Source organism: Atta cephalotes (assembly GCF_000143395.1).
Source record: "Atta cephalotes unplaced genomic scaffold scaffold00010, whole genome shotgun sequence".
NCBI lineage: Eukaryota > Metazoa > Arthropoda > Insecta > Hymenoptera > Formicidae > Atta > Atta cephalotes.
In genome coordinates this window covers 921,621-937,985 of record NW_012130074.1, presented here as the reverse complement: position 1 = coordinate 937,985, position 16,365 = coordinate 921,621, and the positions used below count along the sequence as shown (strand labels likewise).

Here is a 16,365-nt window from a genome sequence, read left to right as displayed (position 1 = left end):
ACTACTACTACTACTACTACTACTACTACTACTACTACTACTACTACTACTACTACTACTACTACTACTACTACTACTACTACTACTCTACTCTCTCTCTCTCTCTCTCTCTCTCTCTCTCTCTCTCTCTCTCTCTCTCTCTCTCTCTCTCTCTCTCTCTCTCTCTCTAATAGAAGAAAGGTTAATTAAAAGTAAATAAATGATTTACTTTTAAGATTTGAAATTAAAACTAATTTAATTTTATTATAGTTTATTATTATAGATTATGATTTACAAAGTGATTAATTTTCAACAATACATAAAGTGAGGACATTTCGTCGTGTTACTTTATCTTTATCAGTCTACAATTAAACATTATAATAATAAATAAAAAAGATTTGAAACATTTTATGTGAAAAAAGTTCACTTAAAAATAAACTATTTAGAATCTTTAAAATAATCATAAAAACATGTAAGTGAACATATTATATAATGTTGAGTTAAAGATAAAAAAATAAGTATGCCTTGTATCCAAAATATTGGAGATAGTCGTTTAAAGGAATTCTTTTTTTGTCATCATTTATAATTAAAATACTGTTGTTCCGGTGTTTCACGGCACGGTTTGTGGATCTACATAGGACTTCGGAAGATGATAATAGACAGCTTTGTAGTTTTTTAGAATAGAATATATTTAGTTTCACACGTAACACCAGTGATTATTTTATTACAACTTCCACTTAGCACTTTCCATTGTGGTAGGTACTGTTACAAATTCGTTAAATGACGGACAAAGTAATGCGACGAGTTTCTTCTAAATTTCTGATTCTGCCCGCGGTCGCGCTTATTCAGAATTTTCGGGTTATCCTTGAGCGTTCCGTGTTGGCCCATCAATGTTCTGCGTATCGGGCGAAGACAGTTTTCGCAACTTAAGTTTACAATTTATATTCACTCAGTCTTCTTTTATATTAATTATTTTATATTAATTATTTAAAACTTGAATATATTTAATAAATCGGCAATTTATTTAATAATAATATTTATATTTATCGCACGTTCGTGGTGCAATTGTCACTTGTGCAATTAGCATTCGTGACATCCCTCCCTCCATGGAAAAAGGAAACGAGGATACAAGTTTCCTTAACTCGCTCCATTATCTTACAAAATTTTTCCCATATATACAATTTTTCTTACAATCGTTTAATATAATATGGAGTCGTCGCTGCGCCTTTGTATTTCTGCGTTTTCCTGCCTTAGTCTCCACTTATTAACTATAGTATGATACATACGATATTAATTAGAATTAAAGTAGCAGTACCTCATTGTTTCTAAACCATTGTTTCTAAACTTATATTATCATGCTTACTACTAATTTGTCGATTTTTTGCTCTATTTTATATAATTATCCGCTTAATGCTCAATAAATAGTTTCATTCGATTCGCGTGTACGCGTATTTGTCTTCGTCTCATTTTTATTATGTAATTCACATCGTTATGTTTTTCTATTACTGTATAAGCCTATCCATTTCGATTCTTCTTCTTCTTATCGTTTCGTCATAGAGTAGAATCATATTGCCCACTTGAAAAGTTTTTTTCCGCAACTCGTTTGTTTCTTGGCCTGAATTTTGGCTTGTTTTACGTTCTCTTTCGCCACCTGACTTGTTGTGCGAAGTCTTTCTCTTCTTGTACGTAATCATCATATGCATAAGTTAGTTTCGGAAGTTGTGATAGAGCGGTTAGTATTGTTACTTGATGACCGTATATAAGTTCGAATGGAATGTATCCTGTGGCGGGGTAGTATTATAGGTGAACATAGCGTAGAGTAGCCATTCGTCTCTGTTCGTCGTTTATATAATGTCGTAAATATTCCGCGAGAGTTCAGTGTGAACGCTCTAACGCCCCGTTACTCTCGGGATGATACGCTGTTGTCTGTATCTTCTCAATCTTCAAAAGTTTACACATTCTTAAATAATTCACTCGTGAAATTAGTGCCTTGATCCGTAAGGATCTTTTCGGGTATGCTTCATTATTATTTTTGTGACAAATGCTTTAGCAATCGTTGACGCCTCTTGATTTTCGATTGGTATTGCTGAATTTCAGGCTACCTTGGAAAGTCAAGATATATTTATTTCCTTCGTTCGTAATTGATAGTAGTCCTATATCAAGGGTGCACTTTTCGAAAGGTTTTTCGGGTGTATCTGTTAATACGAGATGCATTTTCGTCTTCTGACTTTATTTATTTTTCTGACAAAATTCGCATTTACTAATATAGTTTTCGACATCCTTCATAATGCTACGTCAATAGCAATCTTATTTTCTTTATCGTTCGTGATACTTTTTGATGTCCCATGCGGGCATCATAATATTCACATAGTATTTGTTGTTTCTCTTTCTTCGTATATTCCTTTGTGGTAATCTCCTTGTCTTCCTTGTTGTTGTCTTTCTTCTCTTTTGACTAAACGTGTTGTGTACGCGTTCTGGATCGGATTTTGACTTAGAGCATCTGTATTGGTATTATCCTTACCAGCCTTATGAATAATCTTGTAATCATACTCTTCTAATTTTAACCTCCAGCGCATCAATCTCCGCCGTTCGGCATTCGATTAAATTCATAATGTCCGTAGAGAAGGCAGTTTTATTTTTGTGTTCCTTATTCATAGGAATTTGGTGATATCTCGAAGCTAAATCCAGTGTAAAGAAATATTTGGCATTTCCTAACTGGTGTAAAATGTCAGTTATATTTGGTAGAGGAAATGAATCGCCTATTGTTAATTCGTTAAGCTTTCTAAAATCTATTCTAAGTTTTGGTTTTCTTGAAGTGTCGCTTTTTTTTGGAACGATCAGTAGTAGCGCGTTCCACTGACTCGTGCTATGATTAATAATATCGTTTTGTAACATCTTCTTTATTTATTGGTTCACTTCTACCTTGTTTTTCCAGCAACCGATAAGGTCGCACATTTATGGGTGCATTATCGGTGCGCTGATTTCATGCGCTACCGCTGTTGTATATGTTAATATATCTCCTTCTAAGTGAAAAATGTCATTAAAGTTCTCACATATTTGCTCGATGGTTTTCTTTTTTTCCTTGTTTAAATGCTCGGTTCTTATCTGCTTTTGTACACGCTTGTGTCGCGGTAATGTTAGTGTGCCATTCTCGTTATCTTTTGTGGTGTGTGTACGTGTTCTCGGTTACTTGTCCGTAACTCTTCTATTGTTACGAGTGGCGTAATTCGATGTTTCCTTCCGTATTTAACATGCTGATTGGACATATATATTCGTCGGGTGCTAGGCAATTTCCGATAAATATTCCTGGTCTAGTTTCCTCCGATTTGACTATTCCCACATGGTTCTTATCTGTGACCACTCGTACTATCGCTGCGGAGGGTCAGCGTTATTTTTCTATATGGGTGGAGTTTCAAAGTTATCCCGTCAATTTGCAACTAGTTTTTCTGATCGCTTCTAATTTTGTGCTTTTGCAGGAAATTCATTCTGAGGATTCCTTCATAATCGACAGGGAAATCGTCTTTCACGATATGCATGGTATGTCGAATTTCCTTATCGCCTAAACGCACTGTGACTGTTATTTTTCCGATTGTTTTTACTTGATGTTTTTACTTGATGCCGGTGAGGGCTATTCTTTGGCTTTTCTCGTATAAGTGTCTCGCCTTTCAGGTTTCCTACCTTAATTAAAGTAAGTATAGTTCCCGTATCCGTTCCCGTATCAATAGTAGATTTATCCGACTCTTCTTCATTTCTTTGATAATATCACGAATCTAAGATCGGTATTCGTATATTTCCGGTCACTTGCGTAATTTGATGCTCACTCGCAGTTTGCCTTTTTCGCATCCTCCTTTCCTCCTTTTCTTCTTCGCTGCTAGCATACAAGGATTCTTCGCTTTCGCTTTGTCGCTTATTTCGTCTTATCTCTGTAGTGTTTACACGCTTCGGCTTACGGTCGGTGTCTTTTCATGTTTGGTCCTTCGGATCGTCTGTTCAGCGACCAGCACTCATTTCTTTTATGCCCTGTTTTCTTGTAATATGTGCAAAATTTCTCGATTTATATTGGTTGATTTAACCGGCTCAGGTTAATAAGAATCTGTTAGCGTAATGGCTTGACCGACAGTCTCATCCATAATAGTCTACTTTTCTGCATTTGCTGTGCACTCGAATTTTTGAATTTTGCCTTTGATCATACTTATTGCGATCATTATTACTCATGAGGTAGGCCCTTTTACGCGTTCTTCTGCGCTTGCTGCATTGATAACTTCTTGCAGGCTTGAATATTTTTGTGATCATACCACTAATTTAATATCTTCGCGCAGTCCCAGTTCGAATTTAATAACGTTTGATTCTCAATTGTTTCCAGAATGGCTCGCTTCTGTTCGCTTGTATTTTTTCGTTTCTCGATCAACGATTCGTATAGCTCCATAACTAAAGTACGCATCATTCATAGATATGAATGCTTTCGCTTGGCTTTTGTTTTAAAGCGTTAAATTCTAATTATAGGTGTTCCGCGTTTCCTAAGTAGTTGATTTCTATTTCTCGCCATAAATGTTCGAAGTTTACCATGCTTCTAATTTGGAAATCTAATAGAAGTTTTCCTTTCAATTTTGTGTTTAATATTTCTTCTAATAAGGCTGATTTTTCCGCGAAGTTGATTTTCTCCATCGCATAAGTATTAGTGCTTATGAATTCCTGCATCTTCTGACGTGAATGTCCTTTATTTCCGATATAAAACTCCGTGCATCTTTTAATCTTAGATATCTCACGGATCGATTTCTTGCTTCCCGTCATCCAGCGTCCGTTCATAGGTGTTGTTTAACGCTCTGATATCGTACATTAGTCAGAAGTTTTCGCGATCGTAATTTGCAATTTCCAATCTGCTCATTCTATCTTGCAATCCCGTAATTGCTTCCATCATTCTATCTAATATTTCCTCTTATCTACTTTGGATTGATGCTTCGCGCGCGCGTTCTCCTATAGTGTCTCTGAGATGACCTATCTCTGCTTCTATTTCCGCATTCACTATCGGCACTGTTCCGCCAATCTCACTATTCTTTGCGAAGTTAACAGTTGCGTCGCCATATTTCCTGATATCGAATTAGTGAGTTTACAAATAAATTGCTCTCGTAAGAAATTAACGAGGGTTCTCGTATATCAGTCTTACCAGCACATGCTTGCTAATTAAAATTAACAAAATTTAAACAATGGAATGACCAGTGTAATACACCTATAGACAATGGACAATAATGCTATATAAAATTAATCACAGGTTTTTTATAATCCCTTTTATATTACTTTTATCAAAAAAGATCAAAAAATTTTTTTAAAAAGACTTTTTAATACACATAGCATATAAGGGGATTAATAATCTTAGAGATTTCATCAGGAGTCATAAAAATGTTCGTCCCAAGTATCTCATACATTGTATATAAAATTGATAGTCGAGATTGTGAATTGTGAAGTGTTATATGTGAACCAAATAGGTAGATATTTGAAGATACGCATAAATAAACATAGAAATCACATGAAATTGGAACACTATACAGCATTCCGTAATAACAGAACACAGAATTAGTCAGCATGATTTTGATTGCAAAAATGTCAAGATGTTAGACGAAGAAAGGATGTTTAATAAAAGACTAATTTCAAAAATGATCCAAAGCAACAGAAATAGAGTTTGAATTTACAAAATAATACGTTCTTTAAACCCACTATGAATTTGTTTACGGAATTGTCTTCCCTCCTTTGTTCTTATTTTTATTTCAATAACTTATATGACTTTATTATTTTGACTCTCATTTCATTTTCGACTGTTGACACCTCAAGACTTTTACATCGAGTCGCGAGAAACGTTTACATGCAAGTTAATAAAATTAAAATTCAGACAAATGATTTTAATAATTTTCTAATTTTTCGTTTTTTATATTTCTCTTAAATGACTACATAGCAAATCTGACACTCTGATGAGCAATGTAATTCTACTTATTGACACAATGTATATGACTTCGGTTTTATTTTATGTAAGTTTTTATATTATGATTGTATAAATTAATATTTTTGATAATCATTGGGTTATTCATTACATAGCTAATTTGGCATTTGGACAAAGAAGAACGAGCTAAATTGTCGGGAATCATCATCTTGGAACTTGCATTACTTATGTAATTTCGATTTATATTTTATATTGAAGGACCCGAATTGAAGGAATTCGAATCGAAACGCTTATTTTATTCGTTTTGTTGCATTCACAAGAAAATATAGAGTTTTCTGTGCATCTGAACAATTGATGTAGGCTTCTGATAGGCTTTTTTATATTCTTCACTGATAGATTCTTTCGAGCCTCTTTTTATGTTTGTAAATCTTTAAATTAGGGGACCCCCTTCCCCTCAATTGACCTTGACATATGTTGTCAATCTCCAAATTTTAGCCGCTCGTCTTTCATTAAAAAGTTATTAACCAAAAAAATTTGAAAAAATAACGTCTTATTTCGTTTATGTATAACATCAGAAACTGTTCTAAACTATATCCATTTACTGCATTCCATCTTTCTCATTGCTTAGTGGCGCGCGACTTTCCACGCGAACACAAGTTCACTGCTTTAGCAGAAAATGTGAGTAAATATTTCGGAGAAAGTTATTATACACTCATGGGAATAATAACTTAACCTTGATTAAACCATGTATCGGGTTTGGTTAGGCTTAGATTATTATATTACTCATGGATATCTAATAACCTAACTCTAACCAAACTATGTATCGTAAACCATATATGCAGAATAAAGCAGGAAAAAATTTTCTGCTTTAAGAACAAAAATTATGTAAGAAGATATGAAAGTCGTGTGCCTTCAAGAGGGAAGGTGAGGTGGGAATTTCGCGCAGAAAGTTGTAAAATATACTTTAAAGCAGAAAATTTCTGTGTTTTTATATGATAGAAAAGGGATATCGTATACGTTTTTTCTTAAACTTTTTTTATTAATAACGTTTTAATGAAGGACGAGGCGACGGCTAAAACTTATTGGAAGTTACTGAGGATCATCACCTTAACCCAAATTGATTATTTCTAAACCCAAATTGATGGTTTGGAATTAATTATTTTCTCTTAAATGATCGGGAACGCTTAAGCAACAATTTATCAAAGATTTTTGAAATTATTGGCAATAACGATATAGGTCGATGTGATTTTTTATTGTTTGGATTTTTTTTGGTTTGTGTATTATTATAATATATTAGGTGTAGTAAAAAGAAATCCATTATTTTTCCATTCAATTTCATGCAAAAATAATGGATTTCTTTTTACACCTAATATATACCTTTCACTGTCTAGGAACATATTTCAATGTGATGGCTGCGTTGATAAGATGTAAGAGTTTTTAGTACAGCTTTATCTTCTTTAAGTACTTACTCTGTAATTAAATCATAGCTAGGAATCTTCTTTGCATTCAGGTTGCCTCTGAATAACTTAAGTTCTTTTAAGCGTTTTTTACTGGACTAATTTTTGCATTGCCTACGTATAGGGGTTATAGCGTATTTTTGTCAGTAATTTGCCTAGGAAACGATTGGAAGGTTTCTTCAAAGAGAATCCATGAAAATCTTCGCTTTATCTTTATCACTTCTCGCCTAGCCATTATCATTCTTTCTGATGAAGGTGCTTGTATGTTTGATCTTTTGAATCCCTTGGCCATCCAGAACGAGTAATCGGTATTTTTATCTGCGGATAGTCCTTCTAGGTAGATATGTGCTAATTCTTTGGTTTTTTACTTTAATAAACAGTTCTTTTAGCTAGTTGCCCAATCGATTAAGTATCATTTTTCCTGCGGGGATTTACTTGCCACTTTTTTTATGCTTTTCTTTTTACATTGTCTAATTTTAAGTGGGTAACTGACATTACTATAACTCCTCAATTCATTTCTCAGAGATATGTTGTCCATGCCGCTTATTGTATGTTATTAATAGTTCAGCTTCCTTTTCTACTTGGTCAGTAGTTTTTATTGGTACTTGCAATTCAATGCGATTTTCTAGTTCCGATTTGAAGCCCAATTAGTTTTGTGGCTGGTTAGTCTAGGCGGTACTTCTTTTAGGATTGGCATTTTGCTTACAAATTCCGGCGCGTGTGATACATTTTACGCATGTAAACGCATATCCCAAGCCTGGATAAAGGAGAAGGATGAATAGCTAGTAAATGGGCAGTACCTAGGCCGAATGAATACTGCTACCAAGCAATGCCTAAGTCAGCACTGGTCGATGATACTAGCAAATTCTATCCCTATAGTAGAATAGGTGTGTGAAGGCGAGTGTGTTGGCACCATAAAACCGAAATCTCTCAACTAAGACATGATAACCTTGACAGAAGGGTCCTCCAGGATAGAAGTTAACGATAGGCCAATATCCTATCTCATAAAAACTAATTATTATATAGCAGACAAGAGAAGAAGCTTCGAATTAACTGGAGAGGGAAAGAGGGAACGGCTACGAACTAGGGTTAATGAGATGGGATTTACAATATGGAATGGTCAAGAGAAGCTGCATTTCGGAAAGAAGAACTATTAGGAGTATAAATAAGTTTCCGCTGTTTTTTATCAAAAATTAAGTAAAATTAAATAATAATTTATAAAAATTAATTTTATAAAAAATTAATATTCATTGTGAAAGAACGATACATAATGTTTTATTCAAAGTAATGGTCATCGCTAGCCACTATTTTTTCCCATCTTTCTGATAGCGTGTGGATACCACGTCGGAAGAACACTTCATTTTTTGAGGCTAATCCAATCATCGATACAATTTTTGATATCTTCATATGATGTGAAGTGCTGCTCAGACAGGCCATGCGTCATCGATCGGAACAAGTGGTAATCGGAAGGAGCAATGTCTGGAGAATACGGCGGGTGGGGTAGAACTTCCCATTTGAGTGTTTCTAAGTAGGTTTTGATCGGCGCCGCAATATGTGATCGAGCATTATCATGCAGAAGAATAATTTTGTCATGCCTGGAGTAGTAGTGAGCGCGTTTTTCCTTGAATGCTCGGCTCAATTTCATCAATTGTGTTCAGTAGAGAGCCCCAGTAATGATCTCGTTCGGTTTGAGCAACTCATAATACACGCCACCAAGCTGATCCCATCAAATACATAACATGAGTTTTTTTCCATGAATATTCGGCTTGGCTGTCGATGTTGAAGCATGGCCAGGTGGTCCCCATGATTTCCTCTTTTTTGGGTTATCGTAGTGGATCCATTTTCACCAGTGACTATACGATGCAAAAAACCCTTTCATTTATGCCTGGCAAGCAGCATTTCACATGTGAAAAATCGGCGTTCAATTGGTCTTGATCTCCAGTATGTATATTTCAGTATGTATATTAAAATCTCCACCAATAATAAAATTGCGGTTTAGTGTCTTAAACAGATCCAATTAATCACTTTCCTGCAGCTTATAGCGTGGAAGGCAATAGGTCGCTGAGACATTTAATTCCATGTTTTTTATTTGAATACAAACGCTAGAGATATGCATTGTCTCAAGCTCAATTTTTGTATTTTCTATGTATTGAATCTTTAATTAGTTCCATCTCTCTTGTTGTATTAAATAGAAGGATGGATGATGTGATAAATTTTATATCCATATATTTTTTTAATAAGAGATTGTTTCGTGAGATAAATCTCAGATTAAATCTCAGATATTAAACATATATCTATTTTCTCAGTCCGAACAAATATATCCAACTCATTTATTTTATTATATGTAGAAATCTATTGGCATTCCATGCTGCGATCCTAAAACAACATTTTTTTCTTATTAGCATTGCTTTTTTTAATGATATTTTCCAACTTATTAAGCCTGTCAAATAACATTTTATTTGTAGCAATTTACTCATCCAATTTATGAAGAATGAGTGCAAGTGTTTCTGATTTTTAACTGTCAGCATCCTTATTTATTATCAACCATTGCCACTTATGCAAAAGTTTTTGTACTTGGGGTAGTCAATTTCTTTTTCATTTCACGTTTTATTTCTTCATTGCTTGGTTTTTCCTTGCTTGGTAGCTGCTTTTTCTGCTTTTGCAGTTTCATGGTTTGATTACGCCTTTTTTGAAAGTATTTCACATCCTCTATAATTTACCAGATGCGATTCTCTGCAATTTATGCATTTAGGAGTTTTCTGCTGATGTTGCAGTTTTTAATGAAATGTTTCCCGGCATATTTGACACCGCGACTCTGTCCGACAATAAACTTGTGTGTGGTTAAAGCCTTGATATCCCTTATACAGTAATTCTTGTATTTTTTCTCATGGTTTTGATCACCGTGTTAAGTATTGTTTTGATTTCGTGGATTATTTCCAGATTTTCTTGATGTTCAAACGTAGTAGGTAGGCGAGTTCTAATTCACTACGTGTTAGTGCGTATACGTATACGGTGTGTGTGTGTGTATGTGTGTGTGTGTGTGTGTGTGTGTGTGTGTGTGTGTGCGTGCGTGCGTGCGTGCGTGCGTGCGTGCGTGCGTGCGTGTGTGTGTGTGTGTATGTGTGAAATCTTTTTTTATTTTATAGAACAATTTACTATAAGAGCAAAACAGTACAAAAAAATAACTTGAAATATTTTAAATAATAAATTTAAGTTTGTATGTAAATTATGCATACATCGTGAAATATTTAAGATCTGCTGTGCTTTGTCTTGTTGCTGAAATATAAAAGGATGGTATAATTATCATACAATTGTCATAAAATATTTTATTACGAGAACATCTATCACTTGTTGAGGATAGGAAGTAATGTTCCTGAACGCGAAAAATCAATGAAATATTAAGTGCCTTGTAAATCAAACATTTCTTTTAATATAGTCATGCTTTTATTATAGACTTGTAGATAATTGTCTACAGAAATAAAATCTGTTTTGAAACATATATTCCGCATTTATTTTCTAAATTTTTCTTTAATATCAATTCTTTAAATATATGTTTGCACTGTATAGATAGCTTGAAACGCATGTCTGTTATCGTTATAATAGATGGTTTTTGAGTAAATCTCAAGTTAGGAAATATATTAAATTATGTATTTTAATATAATGACATGTTTGTTTATAAAGATTACTTTACAATTGTAAATTTAATGTAACAAAATGATGTACGAAATACATACGTTTTTGGTCTGACTGATATGTAATTATTTTTTAGGTTTTAGTATATTGATATCTATTTTATTCAAATAGAAATATTGTTTTCTAGGATACAAAAAATATAAATTTTATCATATAAAAAACTACAATGTAGTAGAAAATATAATATGAAGAGGATTGATAAAGATTATGAAAAAAATATCATATACTTTGTGAAGAATTAAATTAATTAATTATATTTGTGATGATATATTTACTGTAATTGTGTCAGGATCAATAAAATAAGTTTATTTATTTTCTCAATGTATTGACAAGTATAATAAAAATCAAATTAGTATATACAATTCGTGTATCTTCACTTCTACATTTGTAATAAAAAATTGTTAATAAAGCATTCGTGTTTGTATATCAAGTGTAAGTCATTTTTCCTTCAAACCGTTTATGATAGGATGGATAAGGATGCTAAATAACTTCCTACAGTTTACTAGAATCGTTTGTCAAACAAAAGAGATTTGAATGATATTTTCTAGCAAAGACATAAAAAGAATATGTGCCATTCATATATCAAATATGATCAATAAAAATAAAAGAAGTGTAAAGATGGCCAATATCCTTTTCTTTTTATAATATATTATGAATAGTTAAATAGAAATAGATATAAATCGTCTTCATGTTCTATCTCTTATTTTTATCGACCAATTTTACATACTTTGATTCCTAGAGCTATAAATGATACTGCATATATATGACACGAAATTTGATTAGGAAAATATTCCACTATAATAGAAACAAAGTATCCCAAACAATTTAATCCTAAGATAATCCGTGAATAAATTGTAATATTGTCTCATCTTTCAGATTAAAAGCTAAACACAATAAATTTTAAAAACAAAACTTCATCTTCCAGAGTATAAATTGGATACTAAAACATTTTGATACCATAAAAATTGCAACTATAATAAAATTAGACAAAAACTAAAGTTCATATTAAAACGGTTTATTTTAAGAAGATCAAGACTCAATAAGAGCTATAATGCCATCGAAGAAATCATTTACAATACATAAAAAAATTCATTATTTGAATTATCAAAGAGACCAATATTGCCAACATCTTGATTATATCTCAAAAAAATCGATTATTTATTTAAAAATATAATTATTTAAGATACAGATAAGATAGACATAAGTTCTAATAAAATATGTATTATATTCGATCCAAAGCTTCTAACATTATGACGCTGTTGCCACGAATTACCTACAAATATAGAATATTGATAAATACTAATAATAAATACTGATAAATAATAATACAAAAATATTCTATTTTATATATATAATCAGCTTTCATAAAAATAAATATAAAATCACAACAAAACTTACCACCATTCCTATATTGTTTTTAGTACCGTCCTTGCATTCTTCTATACTTTCATCTATGACCATGTTCATAAATGGATCAAAACCTCTCAATATTCCAACAACACGCCGGCCACCATTCAATTTTACTGCAAGATATTTTGAGTAAAATTAAAATAAAGAATTTATATTACTTTCTACATATACTAAAGTACTTCTTGCATGTCTTATAATAAAACTACAAAATGATTTTAATTGTATATGCTCGCAATTAGTCTTCTTACAAATATTTTATGTTACAAAAACAAAATTCATGTTTATTCTATAAAATACAAAAAATATTCAGAAAATATTTCTTTATGTAAGAAGTTATTTTTCACCAAAGAAATCTTTTAATATTCTATAAGACTATAACAAACTTAACCTTTCAGTAAGATTTATTTTTCAAATAATCTCAATCTTTCTCTTAGAAATATAACTTTGACTTAGAGTACATATTTGCATTGTTACTTACGGGATAATCTTTTATCCATATATCTGAAAAAAGTACAGAAACATTAATATGGAAATATAATATAATGAAACAAAAAAAATGTGAAGAATAACAATACCGATAGCGAGATCGCATCGGCTTATGAAAAAAATATACTTCACTTCTTAAGCTCTGGTGGATGTGCTTTACTCATTTTTAATTATAGTAACAGAACCTTCCAATACCTGAGTACACTGATAGATATTCACAAAAATTATGAAAAATTGTGTGTAATAACCGGCAATGACTTCGTTGATTATGTTTAACCGGTGATACTAAACTATATGCCAAACTATGCCAGCCGGTAGATGCCACTGGGCGCGTTTAAGTCGACAAAGCGACTAGTCTGCTTGCCGAGCAAATGAATATGATTGGTTATTACTTATATATCCAACCCATCACATTCAATCGCTCGCGAGCAAGGTGACAGTTTTGTCCGGCTTGCATGCTCTCACTATGGCCGTGATCCGATTTATGTTGACAACGCTCATGAGCATCATTTGTTTTTGTTAATGTTCTTTAACATTTGACAAACAACAAGTATAAAATGATTTTAAGCGTTGTGAGCGTCCTATCTATCGGATCGCGGCCTATCTATGTCAGCAGAGGAGTCGCATTTAATTATATGATCGCTGTATTAATATTGAATTTATAAAGGTTTTATAGAGACTATATTTTAATTCCTATATTATATAAAATTTTTTGAAAAATTAAAAATTATAAAGAAATTATAGAAATTTTTAAAAGATTAAAAACAAACGAAAGAAATATCAGTAAAAACAAAGAGAAATCGCTAAAGGATATGTTCCGCTTAAAGTTCGCAATGTATCATCTTGTTTAATATTCAATGACAATTGTCAAGAAAGACGAAATGATACTCGCAAACGTTGCAAATGTTAAATGAAACGCATCCAAAAAATCTGATATGTAAAATAATATAATAATATTGTTTCGTTACATTATTATTTTTTAATTAGTAACTATTTTAGTATTTCTAGAAGATAATACGCAACTTATAGTTTATTATAAGAATACATAAATGTAATTGGCGTTTGATATTAGTAGAAGTGAAAAGAAAAAATTGGAAATAAAAATTATATTGTATATATATAATGACGTTATGAGTCCAAGTATGAATGCATAATAAACTATAATCTTTTCGAAATGTAGCACATATATTATTATTTTTAAACATTTTTCAAAATAATAATGTTTTTCTTAAATATTACAATATTTGTATTGATGCAAAAATATGAGTTAATAGAAACTGTTAAAACTGTATCATTTACTTACCTTGAACTAGAATATTTTCATAGAAAATATTCCAGTCAAAGATAAGGAATATCATAATTCTAGCAAAGGAAAAAAATAACGTTGTTCAGTGCTTATAAAGGTATTGAAAAACACAGAAGGCAATATCTCTGTCCATACGATTTATGGGATCGTAACTTTATTTCCTTTTCTACAACATTGGTACAACATGAAATGAGCGTGTCGCTCTTCGAGATAATTGTCGATGAAGCGTCTCTGCGTTTTCTTACGTGTCACAATTGCGCGATCCCGAACATCACAACGCACGATATGTGCGTGTTCTCGTTTCGTCGGATACATCTCCGTTATCGCGCCGTGATACGAGACACTATCGGTATAAAATACAAGTACGCATGTGTTTATAAAAGTACAACATCAACGTCACTTCGATCGCAAGAAACGATACTTCCCCTCATACATCTCAGAAATGATGGCCACGCAGATAATGAACCCTCGACAGTTCTCGTTAATGAAAAATAAAAGAACATTTAAGAGAAGAGGCTGACATCAAGATTGAGCTTAGAAAAATTCCAAGGAAAATTTTTTCTGGATTGACGATGAATGGATTTTTCGTGCAATGTAAATAGAATTATATACGAAAAATGAGACATATGTCATTTAAGGTTTTTAATAGAGATTGTATTTCGATATTAAAAGCATTTCATTATCTTTGGAAAGGAATAAATATATAATTTCTTCTCGATGTTGTAAAAAAAAATTGGTAACATTTAAACATTCCAAAAGAAATGTGAAACCGGGAAGATCTTTGTGGCGTTTCTTATAATTTCTTTGGTCTACATAATGTATTATATCATAATGTATTATATCACGGTGTGACATTTAGAATTATAATATTTTATCGATATATCATATGCGTGTCCAACAACGTATACATCAGAGTTTAACAACGTACATGAAAGCGATAAAAATGAAAGCTTCGTAAACTCCATCTTACATTTAAATCGCTAAATAACGTTGTCCGCTCTTCCCATCTTTCTAAATCTTATTAATCAATAAACTGAAAAACGGACATCGAAGCGAACGTTCGCTACATTGATTTAATTCGATTTAGTTCTTCAAAGACTTTCAATTCACAATTAAAAATCATTTTGGAAGTATATGAACATCATGAAGAAGCACTATTATAATTCAACTAACAACAAAGGAAGAACTTGTCTATCGATTTTCTATTATAGCGAAGCGCAAAGAAGCTCCGCGAATCTACAATACAAAGATACTAGCACATCGATTCGAATTAATTGGCTAATTTCATGTGGAATGCCATGATATAAATGTCTCAATACACGCACTTCGAAAAATGACATATCGAGAGCTATTATATGTAATGTTTATAAAATTGTCGATGAAGGTATACAACTGGATCCAGCATCCGACAACATTCTTCGCCATCGCAGCAATCTCTGGACTGTTCTCTCGTAAACGTTACGTGTTCTCGCATTAACTTTTTTTAACGATTGAAACATTAAGTACAGGATGCATACTTTTTTAACGAGGTTTTCAAAAACTTCGTTTACGCAACTCACTATCTGTAGTGAGGAGTCTTTACATTTATATTAAATATGTGCAAAATTTTAAGATGGAACGGATTGGCACAGCGAGTCGTGACAGAACGACTCGCGAATGTTTTTTGTCCGTAGATATTTTTTCATACAGACACAACAACTTTGCTTAATTATTAGTAAGTTTCTCGCTCGTCTATATCCTGTATTCTCTAGGTGGACCAGCTTATTTTCTGTAATATATAAATCTGTAAATATATAAAGAACGTATTCCAATGTTCTCTCTCACGAAGAAGTACATTTAAAATAATTCCTTTTTCTTAAGAAGTTTTTTCAAGTCTGCTTCAAGATATGTCTGCTCGCGTTGTTTGAAATCCCTTAAAATTTTAAAATGAGATAAATATATATTCGAGCGTTGAAGAGAGAGAGAGAGAGAGAGAGAGAGAGAGGAGGGGAGGGGGAGGAGAGACGAGAGAGTGACGTAGTAAGTAAACGTAAAGTAGAACGAAACGAACGACGAAGTAGTAGTACTTATAGTACGTACGTTAAGTAAATAGTACGTTACTT

The 16,365-nt window shown here is 32.4% G+C and overlaps 2 protein-coding genes across 2 annotated transcripts in view; one reads left to right on the top strand and one right to left on the bottom strand.

Moving 5' to 3' along the window:
• The window catches only part of LOC105627848 (1-acyl-sn-glycerol-3-phosphate acyltransferase alpha-like), a 97,044-nt gene that overhangs the window by 31,073 nt on the left and 49,606 nt on the right, over nt 1-16,365 (top strand). The window lies entirely within an intron of this gene.
• Nucleotides 12,284-13,121, bottom strand: LOC105627678 (probable small nuclear ribonucleoprotein G). Its single transcript, XM_012208957.1, has 4 exons — nt 13,090-13,121; nt 12,950-12,972; nt 12,460-12,584; nt 12,284-12,334 (listed from the first exon to the last, which is right to left on the bottom strand). The coding sequence occupies exons 1-4, from the start codon at nt 13,119-13,121 to the stop codon at nt 12,284-12,286; spliced, it is 231 nt and encodes a 76-aa protein (XP_012064347.1).